At 43.3% G+C, this 15,606-nt stretch overlaps 1 protein-coding gene across 2 annotated transcripts in view; it reads left to right on the top strand.

Annotated features, from left to right (window-relative positions):
* Positions 1-15,606, top strand: part of ADAMTS3 (ADAM metallopeptidase with thrombospondin type 1 motif 3) — a 210,730-nt gene that overhangs the window by 175,324 nt on the left and 19,800 nt on the right. For both annotated transcript variants that reach the window (XM_074993798.1, XM_074993799.1), the window contains 9 exons: positions 535-691; positions 5,326-5,431; positions 6,512-6,655; positions 7,767-7,899; positions 8,314-8,427; positions 9,479-9,624; positions 10,488-10,663; positions 12,645-12,778; positions 14,374-14,497. In XM_074993798.1, the coding sequence (XP_074849899.1) occupies positions 535-691; positions 5,326-5,431; positions 6,512-6,655; positions 7,767-7,899; positions 8,314-8,427; positions 9,479-9,624; positions 10,488-10,663; positions 12,645-12,778; positions 14,374-14,497 (1,234 nt within the window). The remainder of the gene's footprint in view (positions 1-534; positions 692-5,325; positions 5,432-6,511; positions 6,656-7,766; positions 7,900-8,313; positions 8,428-9,478; positions 9,625-10,487; positions 10,664-12,644; positions 12,779-14,373; positions 14,498-15,606) is intronic.

The raw sequence follows: 15,606 nt of genomic DNA, 5'->3' as shown, positions 1-15,606 counted from the left end.
AATGCACAAGTTTGCCGCATACTGCTTTGGTGGCTGGCAGAGGTGGAAAAAGTAGCCAAAAAGTTACGTGAGTAAAAGTGCAGCTACGTTCACTTCTGGGTTCTTGAGCACAATAAAGATGCGATGTGTGTGTACATTGTATGCTTTTACTCAAGTAGTTTTCCAGAAGGACACCAGTGACTTGTACTTAAGTACATTTCCCCCACTCTGCACCGCGCCCCCCAGCAGCTGCACTTTTACTCAGGTAACTTTTTGGATACTTTTTCCACCTCTGGTGGCTGGACCATGCCATAGCACACTAAAAGCCCCCAGGAGTGCTTTGATACACTACAGAAATTCAAGTGTACTGTAGCAGTGTCCAGTTTCTCAGATAGTGAATAACAAGCTAGTGTACTGATTTGCACCCTCACTTGGTGTTCACCAACTCACCTGGGATGCAAACCTTAGGAGAAAATAATTGTTTTAAATGCCCTAACTCTAAAGTCAGGGAACACACAACTAAGCTCTTGATTCTAATTTATTGCTCTTTTCTAGTCCATCAGCTTGATTGAAAGGGGAAATCCATCAAGAAGCCTGGAGAATGTTTGCCGCTGGGCATACCAGCAACAGAAGTCAGATCCCAGTCATTCTGAACACCATGATCACGCCATTTTTTTAACCAGGCAAGATTTTGGGCCTGCCGGTATGCAAGGTAAAGCCCCCAGTCCGTTGCAGAATTATTTGTGCTTTAATAATGCCTGAAAGAAAGGGGAAAGATTTGAAAATTGTATTAATTGAGTTTAAAAATTGGGGATTGTGGGTCATGATTCATCAAAGCAATGATACACCAAATCAATCCCTGTACAGAAAAGCACATATGTAAGTGTGAGCATACACTGTTGTGGAGCCAGCCAGTTGTTCATCCAGTCTCCAATAATGCCAAAGATAAATTCTTCAGGTGACGGTGTAAAACCCTCAAACTGCTGGGTGTATGTTACTGTACCCTGGGGAGAAATTACTTCCCGGTTTCATTGCAGCAGTCTGTGTCCTGAAAAATGAGGAACGATAGCCCTTGTCATTTTAGCCAAACTGGGTCATAAAGTTACTTTCCAACAAGTTTTCAATTTCTAGTAAGCAGCAATCCATTTCTTTGATGTGAAAAACAAATCTCAACATGCTTTGCAGTTAGCTTTGGTTTTTGTTGTCACGTCTTTTACTGTAGAAGCCTCTTTCTTGGCAACCTATCACTGTGTTAATGCATGTGCAGGTTAGCATTTTTATGCTAGGAGCTAACTGTTGAGGTAATGGGCAATAAAATTATGGTATAGGATTTAATCCACATGACTGCCAGTAACTACAAGTCTCTATAAGAAGGCCTGAAAATGTGTTACCGTGTATAACTGTGGTGAATTTCTCTCTTCTTCCCTCAATCCATAATGTATTTATAATGCAGAATCTTTTCTTGAGCTTTCTATCCAGCAAAAGCAGTCATTGGGTGTGTTTACAATACAGAGTTATTCCAGAATAATTTATTCCAGAGTTACTATTCCAAAATAACATGTCCATACTACAGAGATGCCCCCAAAATAAGCAAAACTTACTCTGAAATAGTGTATCCACACACAAAAGAGCCTATTTTGGATTATAGCCTCTGGAAGCACTGCTCCCCGGGGCTGTAATCTGAAAAACTGTGTCTACACAGCAGCTTTATTTCAGAATAAGCTGTTCTGGAATAGCGTATTTCGAAATACCCCATATTCCAGCTACGTCTACACTTGCGTTCTTCTTTTGAAACAAAATAGGAAGAGAGGTTCTTTTGAAGATGGGGTTTATTTTCAAAATAGCCCCATCTACACTGCTTTCTTTCTTTTGAAAGCATCTGTTTTGAAAAGAGATTATACAAATGAAGCACAAGCTACATAGATCAGTGCCTCATTTGCATTTTCAATTTCCCTCATTTGCATTCCTCTAAGTGTAGATGTAACCTCCCTGTCTGTACAGCCCCTATTCCAAAATACCTATGTAAGAATAGGTGCTATTCCTCATAGAATGAGGTTTACAAAATTTAAAAGAATCTGTCTATTTTGAAATTATTTGGAAGTACCAGTTGCATTGTGTAGATGGTCACACAGTTATTTTGGAACAGCAGCCATTATTCCAAGACAACTTTGCTGTGTAGACCCACCTCTTGCACCTGTAGTCTGCACTAGAGCAGGGTGAAGAGTATGTAGCAGAATAAATTCATTCATGGTCAGAATATGAGTGGTCCTGGGCTGGCTGCATGAGGCAGGCAAGAAGTTTCTCATCCCCTTGGCTTGCTGCTCAAGGACCGCTCACAGTAGCAGTTCTTGTGCTATGGGGCATACGTGTTCTGCTTTTTTCTGCTTTCCACCGAGGAACTGAAGTGCTCAAAAAGGGTGTGGAGATGACAGGGGCGGGGTCATTGTGTTGTGCTGGCCTATGGAGCAACACACCAGCAAAGGAGAGGAGCAGTCTGCTGTATTCCAGAGGCACATTCTCTCTAATGCCTTTCCTGGGATGGGACATCTCCTCAGAACAGTCTATGCTGGCGAGTGGCTTGGAAGCCACAGAGTAGCTGGCAGTGAATTCTTCCTTTAAAAAAATTGTCTGCAGACAGATTTTGAAATTTTCAAGTACGCTGCTTGCTGGTGCTATTTCATTGTATTTTTCATTTTGTAACGCCTGAAAGAGCAGTGCAAAGAGGGGTAATTCCATATCATGGAGGATGTTAATGACTCAAAATTTGGCTTCATTCAGCTGTGGAAAGAAAACCGCACATTTTGAAATGCTCCGGGACTTGGCTCTGATTCGGGCAGCCTTGGTGCTTCCAGGTTCCTGCCTGTCCAAAGAACCAGAGCCTCAGTGAGCTGCTGAGGAGCCAGGCAGAGAAGCTGGCTGGAAATCAGGGTCTTTCAGGCAGGGTAACAACAGAACCAGCCTGGGTTTTGTCACAACTACCTCCACAGAATGTTTCCATTTCACCTGTTTGACCTTGTCTGTCAGAAGAATGTTCCATTGGCGAATTCCCAGTGAGCTCCAATTCTTGCTTTGCAGACTGTTTGAATGGTAATATTGTGAATTTTGCAATCAGGTACGCAGTGTGCATCACCTCAGTTACCTACTGTTCTTAAGTCACCTGGCAGTGTTTCTGTTCTCCAGTTGTTTGACTCACTTAACTGAGGCTTGCTCTACACTAAAGAGTTAAGTTGATTGCAGATACACAGTTCTAGCTACAGCAATTGCATAGCTAGAATTGACTTATCTGCAGCCGATTTACCTAGCCATCCACACACAGGGAGGTGGATGGGAGAAAATCTCCCATCCACCTCCCTTACTCCTTGTGAGAGTGAGGAGTACAGGGGTTGACTGTTACTCCTAATAGTTCAGTTTTGCACATCCCTACCCGGTGCACAAAATTAAACCCCGGAAGATCGACCCTGATGTGGTTGATCTTCCGGGTAATGTAGACGTGCTCTGACTGATGTTAGGCCTTGTGCATGTGCAGGGGAGCTGACAGACATGCCAGGCCCCTGAGCAAGGTGTGTGTGTGGTGGGGGGGCTCCATGCTTCCAAAAGGCCGCGTGCTGAAGGCACCCAGTCCTCAGCACCTTGCAAACTGCAGCACTCAACCCCCGGTCCTGCCTGGAGCACAGTGGTGCTCCAGCAACAGCCTTAACAGGCTCAAGGCACTGCTGCTGCATCAGCCAGGAGAGCTCTCATCCTGGGCCACTTTAAATTGCTGGGCTGTGGAACAATTGCCCCGTTGCCCTATTGGGTGAGAAATTGACATTTGTTTAATTTAAATTGGGGTTTGAACTCATTTAGTTCAAACAGTGCAAACCCCAGTAAGACATTCGTATTCCAGTTTAACATAAACACTGACTTAAGCCACATGGCGACAAACCACACTTAGGCTACATCTACACGTGCCCCAAACTTCGAAATGGCCACGCAAATGGCCATTTCGAAGTTTACTAATGAAGCGCTGAAATGCATATTCAGCGCTTCATTAGGATGCAGGCGGCAGCGGCACTTCGAAATTGACGCGGATTGCCGGCGCGCGTCTCGTCCAGACGGGGCTCCTTTTCGAGCTCATGGGAATAAGGGGACTTCGAAGTAGGCAGGGTCCTTTTCAAAAAGAAGCCCCGTCTGGACGAGACGCGCGCCGGCAATCCGCGTCAATTTCGAAGTGCTGCTGCCGCCCGCATGCTAATGAAGCGCTGAATATGCATTTCAGCGCTTCATTAGTAAACTTCGAAATGGCCATTTGCATGGCCATTTCGAAGTTTGGGGCACGTGTAGACATGGCCTTAAATAGAAATAAGATTTTGCATAACGGGGTTTGCATCCATTCCACTAAATCTGTTTAAAATTGCTCCTCAGTTTAATAGTGCAGCTTTCTCTTTGGAGATGCAGTTTTAGTTACATTTGTTAACTAGTCATGGAGCAACAACTTCATGTGATTTATATAACTGACAGCTGTAGTGGCCATTCATTCCTTTGTGAAATTCATATTATCAGCTCGCACATGCCCAGGTGAGTTAAAATACACTTCTGATTCCAGTAGCTGTTCATGAAGAATGTGCCAAGTTTTGGAATGTCCATCTTGAGACACTCTGGGCTTTATTTTCAAAGGGGCTGAACATCTGCTCTTCTCCTTAGTTGGAGTGGCGTGCTCACCACTTCTCCCAGCCAAGACTAAAGAATCTCAGCTGTGAGACCCAAAACTAGTAGGTGCTTTTGAAAAATACTGCTCTAAGTACATACACTTGTCCTAATAGGAAGACTTCTGATGTTGCTGAAGAGAAGAGAGACAACACAAAAAAGGATACTTACCAAAATCCTTACTAATACTGGCATGACACAAAAACAAACAAAGAAATTTAAAAAAAAAATCAACTATTATTGAAAGGTTTTTCTTCCAGTTAGATTGGAACCGTGTTTCATGCATTTTGGTGGTAAAACTGTAAGTGTCAAAACAATGTAGACCCTTAATAAACTGTCTGAGGCTTTTATGCTTGTCACAGCTCTTTAATCTACTTGGTAATCATTTTAATGAGGAAAAACTGCTTTGAAGTGGATGGAGAAATAGGACATTAAGACAATAACTATGATGGAATCCAAGACCATTGCATTCCAGATGATGTTCGTCAACCTCCTCTCCCACTCAGATAGAGGCAGGCGTTTGCAGACTCATCTTGCAGAAGAGAAGCAAGAGGATTTTATAGGCAAAAACAGTAAATCTTGTGGGTTACAAATAATAATAGTAATAATAATAATAAAAAAATTACAGGAAACAAACCCAAACTGTATTGTTCTCAACAGGATATGCTCCTGTCACTGGGATGTGTCACCCCGTAAGAAGCTGCACTCTCAATCACGAGGATGGGTTTTCTTCCGCTTTTGTAGTTGCCCATGAAACTGGTCATGTGTAAGTCTTACTATTACAACCTAGCAACAGAAAGCATGGAGTTCATTCTCCTGCTTGCACAAAACAATTGTATTCTCCTTAGAGGCTACGTACATGGCAATTCTCTTTATACTTCTTATTCCTTTGGCAGACACAGGAGCTTGAAACAATGAAAGTTAATATGGGGGGAAAATCCTATCTTGCAAAATTCGTGTGGATTTTTACAGCTAAATCGAAAATGGAAGACTTGGGAACAAGATGTGTCACGTTTCAGAGAATTAAGTCTGGAATGGTTTATTCAGTGAAGTATTTCCTTTAGCTACCTAGGTGAATTAATGTCACTGAGGATCTGGTTTTTAAGATTAAGATTCCAGGTTCCTCATTCATATGGTAAATGAGTGTGCAAAAGTGGACATACAAATTTGTGAACAAGTGGGCTTCTGTTTGTGTTAAATGGAGGTATATCACTATTTACTTATATACAAACAATATAAGCATGGATCATCCTAAGTGTAGGGCTTGTCAGCACATAGAGGCTACACAGCAGTCCTATTTCAAAACTAGCTATTCCGGAATAACAATTTTGAAATAGCAGTGAGGTTTAGAGATTTCGAAATAACGCACCTGTAGTGTAGATGACAGCAAAGTTATGTCAAAATTATAGCTGTTATCTCGAAGTAACTTGGCTGTGTGGCTATAACCAGAGTTATTGAGAATTAACTATTCTATTGTGGGTTACCTAAACTGGAACAAAATATGCTTATTCTGGAATAAGTGTGTCCACACACAGGTTACTGAGAACTATATGTTCTGCTTTAATCTGAATTAACTTTCAAGTATAAATAAGCCCTGTTCAGTTAATTAAAAATAACATCAATGAGGAGACTCATTTAAGAAATAATCTTTCGGGAGCTCTTTAATTTCCATCCAGGTTTATTTTGTCATCGATAGTAAGAACCCATTTAATGGTATTTGTACGATGCAAAAACTCAATCCCTTTTTCACAAAATGGCATGCAAAATGGGAATTGTTTGTGCCCTCCCGTTTTTTGGTAAGAATAACACGGGTTTCGTTGCATCTGACTGCAGCTCTTTGTTTCAGGCTGGGAATGGAGCACGATGGGCAAGGAAACAGATGTGGGGATGAGACCGCTATGGGGAGTGTCATGGCTCCTTTGGTGCAGGCTGCCTTTCATCGCTACCATTGGTCCCGATGCAGTGGCCAGGAACTCAAAAGATACATACAGTAAGAACCTGCCAGTGTCTGTCATTGCACATGAAATAGCACTTTGGGGTATCCGCTCACACGGTTCCTTCTGCTGATCCCCCAACCTCTGTGAGCTGTCAAAGCTCCTTTTTGCAAGCACAAGAGGTTTTGGAGAGCTCTGTCAGGCTAATGGAAGGATGGAGGCACTCTGTGCAGCTGATATGCATACAGCAATGCCATCTTCCCCTCCGGGGGGCATTCACCCCCTTTGTACATGGCCTAGAGGGCCTGGGAGCACATGGGTAGTGGCGGCATGGCTGTTGAACAATCATCCTGCGTCCTCTCTGCTGACTTTTGTCCTCAATTCAGAACATTTTCTGCACTTCTGATCCTTTCTGTGCTGAAGAGAGGGTCACAGGCCTACATTTGTGTATCAGTGGATCTGGGATGAATTCATGCTCCTGATTTGTAAACTTAAATAGGAATTCAGTCTTAAAAGGCACTGCCCCAAATGAATACGCCTGCACTTTAACAGAACACCAGCAACCAAACCAACGGTTGCATTTTGAGGTACAATCTCTCACCAGAAATCACTTTCCAAATCTTCTTTGTGGGAGTCCCATCACTTCCATCTTGACGTGTTTTAAGAAAAGCAAAGTCAGCAGCATTTTATTAGATAATGAGCATTTGTGGGTAAAAAGTCAGTCTTGGCCCCAAAAGCTCATTACCCAGTAAGTAAATTTGTTCATCTTTAAGGTGCTCCAAGTCTGCTTGTTTTTTGTGAAGCCACAGACTAACACAGCTACGCTTCTGAGGGTGCGTCTACACTAAGAACTAACTTGAAAATTAGGCACTACATTGAAGTAGCCAGCAGAGAGTCTACACACATTTTCCCTGACTTCAAAGTTGACTTTGAAGTAGGAAGCCCAACTTCAAAGTCCCTACTCCATTCCCGGGAATGGAATAGTGCCCGACTTCAAAGTTGAACTTCGAAGTAGGGTGTGTGTAGACGTTGTACTTCAAAGTTGCTTGCTTCGAAGTTGAACTTCGAAGTTATTTTTGTAGTGTAGAGACAGCCTGAGAGTAACTATGTTGGTGGAAAAACATCACTGCATATTCTTATGGGCTTTCTGTGCTTCTCTTCCAACAGCTCCTATGACTGTCTCCTTGATGACCCCTTTGAACATGATTGGCCCAAACTTCCCGAACTACCAGGAATCAATTACTCCATGGACGAGCAATGCCGCTTTGATTTTGGGGTTGGCTACAAAATGTGCACAGCGGTACGTCCAGAGTGTTTGTGCTAAAGATTAAAATCATGTTATCTAGTTGCTTTTGAACTGTTTCAGTAGCCATTTTTTGAGTGTTGCAAGAGGCAGAGTGTATTGAAACAGCATGAAAGTGTGAAGTGCCAGGAAAACGTGTGCAAGCTCATGGACCATACAAGAGGTTTCATGAAAATGTAGGAGCCCATAGTGCATGTATTTACAAAAATTGATAATAATTCTCATGGAGGGATGTCAGAGTGCTGAGGTTAAATAGTGGTAGTATTCTAGTCAATTTAGTTTTAACCAGTGAAATGGTTTAATAGATGTGATGATAGCAAATGTTGTCCCAGTTTGCTGATATGGACAGTATCAAGAACATGATTGTTAATTTCATTTAATGAATGCCTTGGGCTTCTGAATACATTTCAGTTTCGAACCTTTGACCCATGCAAGCAGCTGTGGTGCAGCCATCCAGATAATCCATACTTCTGTAAGACTAAGAAAGGGCCTCCACTGGATGGCACAGAATGCGCCCCTGGGAAAGTGAGTACATGATGTTTTTGGTATTGTTTAATTTGACAATATAAGGAACAGATTTCACTTGGGGGCTTAATCCCGGAAGTTCTTGTCTTCAGTGGGAGGAATGAGGATAATAAATCATGAAAAAGGAGGAGCTGTACTACAATATGCACTATTCAAGGCTCAGTTTAGGATCCATTTAGAGCACAGTGTGCTTTATAAAACGGCGTTAGGAGCCAGAAGATTGAAGCTGAGTCTTAGGGCTCATCTTGCATCAGAGTTTTCTTGAGGGCTTTGCGTTACATTTTGGGGTCTTGTTTCATCTGAAAACTACCCAGGAATTAGCTGTGAGAAGCCACAGTGGCAGACTTTGCTCTGACTGTGGGATTGAAATAGTCACTCTTATGCGCTTGGTGCTTGTGGTCCAGACATCCTGTGGCTAATGGAGTGCTACTGCCTGGGACTGACTGTTTTTCTTTTAATATCTCCAGCAGTGGGTCCCTGCTTTTTACTCTCCTTTTTAATTAGATGCTTACGCTCAGATAAATGTTTGCTTAGCAAATTCTGTGTGCTCTGAGATACAGAGAAGCTGTTTATGCCATCCAAACATGCCAGACCCAACAGTAAAAAGTGCACTGCTAGATGACTAACCCTTTATCTCAGTGCTGATGGATGTTAGAAACACTACAGTTAGAGCAAAAATGTTCTACACTGGTCCTTGGCTCTGTAATTTGAAACAAAATTCTGATGCTGAGTGGAGTCAGGATGGGATTGAGCCAAAAAGGAACAGCGATTCCTATTGGGTTAAGTAAAGGCTGGGTTGTATCCAGCTTTATGTGCTGCAACCAGGGAGGAAGTAGGTATACAGGGCACTCAGACTGCCCTGCACTGCATAATTGTGTTGTGGGTCACAGCACAAGGGAAGGGGCCTTGCCTTTGGCTAGGGCAATTCATCTACCAGCTGTCCCTTATTATGGGTGATGGTTACAGTGAAATCCAGCCGGGTGCTTGTATCCGCATTGTTTGTAAAATTACTGAAATGTGACTTCTTTATTTTGTCCCTGGCTGTCCTCAGTGGTGCTATAAAGGACACTGCATGTGGAAGAATGCTAATCAGCTGAAACAGGATGGCAACTGGGGATCCTGGACCAAGTTTGGCTCCTGTTCACGGACCTGTGGCACTGGCGTTCGCTTCAGAACACGCCAATGCAACAATCCAATGTAAGTCTGGAAGTCTCTGATGAGCTGGCATTTCCTGCTGGTCCAGAGTTCCAGGTGCAGGAGGCAAGTGTGAGTGAGATTTCACACCTGAGCAATGGGATGGCCACAGTCCTGCAGTGCAGCTAGGGGGCAATGATTTTACTGTACGTTTCTCTCTTGTGCCCATGCAAACCACTGGAATAGCAGCAGATCGGACATACAGGGACACCATACACCTGAACTCAGTGCAGCTGGGCTCCATGCCAGTTCTTCACGCAAGACAGTGGATTCAGCATCTGTGGGGAGGGCAGAGGGAGTGACAAGGTTGTGGCTACGAGGTTTGAGATTAGATTACTCAGAGCCAATGTTGTAAGCTTTGTACAGAGGGTGCACAGAGGCTCTACTGCTATTCCAGTAGTTTCCAGGAGCACCAGAGACAGGCTAAAAAGCTACCGCATGCCACGTACAGACAAAGGGACTTTTTCTTCCGTCAACTGACTCTCTGCAGGGGCTGGGTAAGTGGGACATTCTGTGAAAAACCTCCCGAACCCAATCTCTGACAGAACACCTATATGATATTGGGAACTCTAAAGGTGTGGCACAGATGTGGAGTATGGAAACTGCAACCTGCAAGACTTATTGTTAGGTGACAACAAATGCAAGAATTTGCAGGTGTTCCAATTATACTATCTGACTACACATTAACAATTATCAGTGCTCACACACCACTGCAGCTGCAGAAACTGCCCTCTGGGCATGCGCATGGGCATGGACACGGGGTATCTGCATGTCTGGTTACACAGACAGATGCTGCTTTGCAGTTTCCGTGTTCTACCACCTTTTTTTGCAAGCTCACCTCCTGCGCCTGCTTCTTTCCCTCTTAGGCCTGTCAATGGTGGCCAAGATTGCGCCAGTGTCAGTTTTGAGTACCAGCTTTGCAATATGGAAGAATGTCCAAAGCACTTTGAGGACTTCCGAGCGCAGCAGTGTCAGCAGCGTAATTCCCATTTCGAATATCAGAAGAGCAAGCACCACTGGCTGCCGTACGAGCACCCTGACTGTATGTGTGTTACGCTTTCCCATTTAAACATCGTTGTCAAAAAAAGATTGCCTGGGGGGATCTTGCTCTGCAGTGCAGCACATGGGGATTTGAAGGTGTCTTTGAGACGCTGCCGAGCCAGAAATAATAAGAGTTAACATGCAAGTAGGCGAAAATAAGAAGCAGGAAAAGGGATGGACCAGAATAAAGTGGGTGCAATCATAGGGATGCTGCTGTTACCTCCAAGTCTATCCTATGCCCACACCCTTTCCTGGGGTCTGGCTATGATTCTGCAGAGTGCTTGAAGGCTCTGAGCTCCTGCTGTGGGAGCCAGTGTGAATCCACGGTGCTCAGCACAGGGCAGAGTGAAGCCTGGACTGGGTAAGGGCGTGTGACGAGGCTTTGCCAAGGTGCCGGAAGGCTCGCCTCACACTGGAGTGCCGCTCTTGAGAGGGACACGCTATTTCCTAGTCATTGCTGCTGCTCTTGCCCACTGCAGCTGACAGTGACAAGTGTGCCGTCCAGATGGCATTGCCTTAAAATCTGTTTAGTATTTTTCCTGTTTTTTTTTCTAATACTCCCATCTGCACCAGCTGGTGTTTAGCAGACCTTGTCTATTATTAACACCAGTTAATCATTCCCTTTGGGCTAATTTTAATGAACTAGGGGAGAGGCAAATATAAACACAGGCTTGTCAGACCACAGAACTCTCTGGGTTGCTGTCGGCATTGCTGGTTATCTTGTTCTGAGTTCTGTAGGCTTTTTCTCATCGAGTACAGATTTAGAGGACTTTTAATGTGAACGTAAATGGAGCTATCTAGAAGTAAGGTTAGGGCTGGGATTTTCAAGGCAGCCTGAGGGGGTTAGGTGCCTACTCTTACTGTACGTTGGTGGGTTTGAAAGCCTAATTCCCATAGGCTCTTTTGAAAATCCTGGCCTACATTATTAGGCCACTCAGCAATATCCCACACTGAGCCTGGCTTTCAGAGGAGGTTTAGGTTGGATATTAGGAAAAAGTATTTCACAAGGAGGGTGGTGAAGCACTGGATAAAATAACGAGAGAGGTGGTGAAATCTCCATCCCTAGAAGTTTTTACATCCCAGCTTGACAAAGTCCTGGCTGGGATGATTTAGTTAGGGTTGGTCCAGCTTTGGGCAGGGGGCTGGAGTCGATGACCTCCTCAGGTCTCTTCCGGCCCTAGGAGTCTATGGCTGTTGCTAACACTAGAGAGTTTTGTCACCAAAGCCCCATTTTTTGTCAACAAAGCTGGTGGAGTGTCCACACACCAAATGTGTTTTGTCAACAAAAGTCGGCACTTTTACCAGCAACCTTCTGCCTCTCCCAGATGAGAGAAAGCGCCTTCGTCGACAGGTTCTGTCAACAAAAGAGCTGTGTACATGCTTTGGGGAGGCCTTCTGTCAACAGACAGGGCTTAAAATTCACCAGGCAGCCCTGTTTGCTTAGTTTCCAGTCCACCATTCTGTCCAGAGAGGGCCGAGCAGTCTGGCCACTCTCTGTCAACAGAATGGATCTTTCTTTCAGTCCCCTTTGGTGTCTGGCCACATTCTGTCGAGAGACATTTTGTCTGACAATCTCTTCTGACAGAAACACCTGTTGACAGATGCTTCTAGTGTAACCGTAACCCAAGATTTTAGGGGAGCAATGCAGATAGCTGCTTTTGAGGGGGGTACAAGCCCAGGCCTCTCAAATCTTTTCACAAGGAGTCGATTTCATGAGAACTGAGGGTGCGTAGCCTCTCACAAGACTAGGGCATCACACATATGGAAGCCAATAATATTCACCTGTGGACATCCAGTGAGCAATTGAGCAAAAACCATCTGAATTCAAGCAAAAGGTGTCACGGCTGTCCGCTTAAGGCATCTTTTTATTTATACCCTTTAATATTCCTGTTACTGATTTGCAACATTGTGGGGCCTTGTTTTTTAAGCCATATTTGGGTAGCTGAGAAATGCACAGTTAACGCTCTTTTCTTGTTGTTCAGCCAACAAAAGATGCCACTTATACTGCCAATCCAAAGAAACTGGAAATGTTGCATATATGAAACAGCTGGCGCATGATGGGACTCGCTGTTCTTATAAAGATCCATACAGCATTTGCGTGCGTGGAGAGTGTGTGGTGAGTGAAATTTACATCTGGTCATTAGGCTAATCATGCAGCAGGGTCAGATAGTCATAGTTAGATCTGGTCAAAGACGGTAGCGTCTGAGATGAATTTTGTGAATATGAAATATTTTCCAGGATCTCTCCTGCCCCAATTTTAATCAAAATCATAGCTATGCTACAGGTTTGTTTTTTACAACTCTTGTGATTGTCTAAATAATTCTTCTTAAGCTAGTTGTTCCTTCTGCTTTTTTGACAAATTGTGTGTGTATTAACAGCTCAATTGATCCTAGTCTGCTTCAGATATGTTAAGGCCTCTGATGAGGAGGACAATGATTAATTGTTTCCCAGGGCTGCTGAAGGTAGGACAAGAAGTAATGGGCTTAATCTGCAACAAGAAAGGGTTAGGTTAGATATTAAGAAAACCTTTCTAACTCTAAGGGTATTTGAGCTCTGGAATAGGTTTCCAAGGGAGGTTGTGGAATCCCTATCACTGTAGGTTTCTAAGACCATGTTGGACCAAAGACATGAGCAACAAAAATGATTAAAGGCCTGGAAAATATGACCTGTGAGGGAAGAATGAAATAACTGTGTTTTGTTTAGTTTGGAAAAAAGAAGACTGAGAGAAGACATAACCTTTTTCAAGTACCTAAAAGGCTGTTACAAGGAGGCGGGAGAAAAAGCAATGGGCTTACGTTACAGCAAGGGAGATTTAGAATGGACAGTAGGAAAAACATCCTAGCTGTCAGGGAGTTTAAATACTGGAATAAATTGCCTGTGGAATTTGTGCGATTTCCATCATTGGAGATAGGTAAGAGCTGGTTAGACAAACATGGTCAGGTATGGTCTAAACCAGGTGTCAGCAACTGGGTGCCATGAGTGGCACACGAGCCAATTGTCATCGGCATGTGAAGTGGAAGCTAAGCTCTGCCCCTTCTCTTCCATGCAGCTAGGAGCTTGATCAAAGCCATGTTGCCTGTGGATTAACAAAAGACTCCCAACCACCACCTAAACAGTAAAGCTCTGCATCTTAGCTTATGTATTAATGAAGCTGTTGTAAGTAGAACTATCAGTGACTTTCAAAAGTATCACCAGCGCTTGGACTGCACATAGAGGCCAAAAGGTCAGATTTTTGCACTCTGCCTTAGAAAGGTTGCTGACCCCTGGTCTCAATGGTGCTTGGTTCCGCTGTGAGGGCAGGGGACTACACTTGATGGCTTCTCGGGGTCCCTACAAGTTCTAGTATTCTGTGAGTCTATTAACCATCTATTAAGGACAATTTAGGTTTACTTGGTCATGTCACAGTGCGGAGGGCTGGACTTGATGACCTCTTGAGAGTCCTTTCCCCAGACCTGCATTTCTATGATTCTAAGTGATAAGAAATTCTTCCTGAATTTCTCTGTTGCTGGTCCCTTTATTTACAGTTCCTAAGTGTAGTTTAGTAATAGGTTTAATACAGGAATCAGTTCATAGTTTTGACCATACTATTTGATTGCAGTCTTTCAAGTATTTTTATATTTAATAACATTAATTGTTGGGTGAACTTTCAATTCCACAGTAATATTAACAGGGAAGAAAAACTCAACACTCCTCTTACTGTTCTCTCTGCAGAAAGTGGGCTGTGACAAGGAAATTGGTTCCAACAAAGTTGAAGATAAGTGCGGGGTCTGTGGCGGAGATAACTCTCATTGCCGAACTGTCAAAGGGACTTTTACCCGAACTCCCAAAAAGTCTGGTAGGATGAGCACTTCAGTGCACCCAACTATTTCCTATGTCATTGTGTTTATTAATATAGACTGCTAAAAAGAGTGCACCTTCACCTGCTCACATAACTTCGCAAAACGATATGCAGAAATACTTAGATCTTTGAGTGCAAAATGCCTATATTTTAAAAATATTAAATGTTAATTATTTCTGTATTTTGAAAGACCTGTTAAGACAAGTTGACTAAAACAGAATATCTAATATCCCTGTGTAGAGCATATTCAGTTCTCATTCAGTCATCAGATGGCTGTGATCTGGTAAAGATATGATCTTTACTAAACAGAAGTGACCTTTAAGGCTAATAGTGAAACATGAAAACAAGAGCCAGTCCCTGTGCCTATATATTTTTTTTCTTTCCTTTTCATTTCTGGCTAGCAGACCAGATCCTGTATCATTACCACCAGTGTAATTCTCAGTTACATGAATGCCCCTCTACACTGCCTGGCAGCATAAAAAGGACGTTATAATTCTCTCTGATTCAGCACCTCTTTACCCTCTTAAAACAGCAAGAAGTCCTGTGTCACCTTGTAGACTATCAGAATTTTTGGAGCATAAGCTTTCCTGCTTTGTCAGATTGACAAAGTGAGTCTTTACCCATGAAAGCTTATGATCCAAAAAATTCTATTGGTCTATAAGGTGCCACAGGACTTCTTGTTGCTTTTGAGGATACAAACTAGCATGGCTACTCTTAATTTACCCTCTTAGAGGTCTTTGTGTACATAGATGCTGTAACTAGGGGGCCTTTGGGAACTGCCACGCCTCCTGATTTCAAGTGATATCCCCCATACAGAGGGCTTACGTTTTGGTTCAATGGCTCTCAGCATCTCCACTAGACAAATTTTTCCAGCCCCCTGTCAGTAGTGTATGTGAGAAGCAGGCCCAGCTAAATAAAGTGGCAACGGACTGGGAGCTTAACACAACATATGTTTTAGCAAGCCAAGTCTGAGCATTCATCCCAGCATAAAACACTGTTCAACGATTAATTTATTTCATTCAGTGTGGCATTTGCACTTGTTTCCTGCTTTCTTTCACAACATTGTGCATTATACACATTTCCCTCTAGCCGCTCTAAAGAAAAAC

The sequence above is a fragment of the Carettochelys insculpta genome, chromosome 4, assembly GCF_033958435.1.
Source record: "Carettochelys insculpta isolate YL-2023 chromosome 4, ASM3395843v1, whole genome shotgun sequence".
NCBI lineage: Eukaryota > Metazoa > Chordata > Testudines > Carettochelyidae > Carettochelys > Carettochelys insculpta.
The sequence above is the reverse complement of the archived record's forward strand: the minus strand, read 5'-3'. Positions and strand labels throughout refer to the sequence as shown.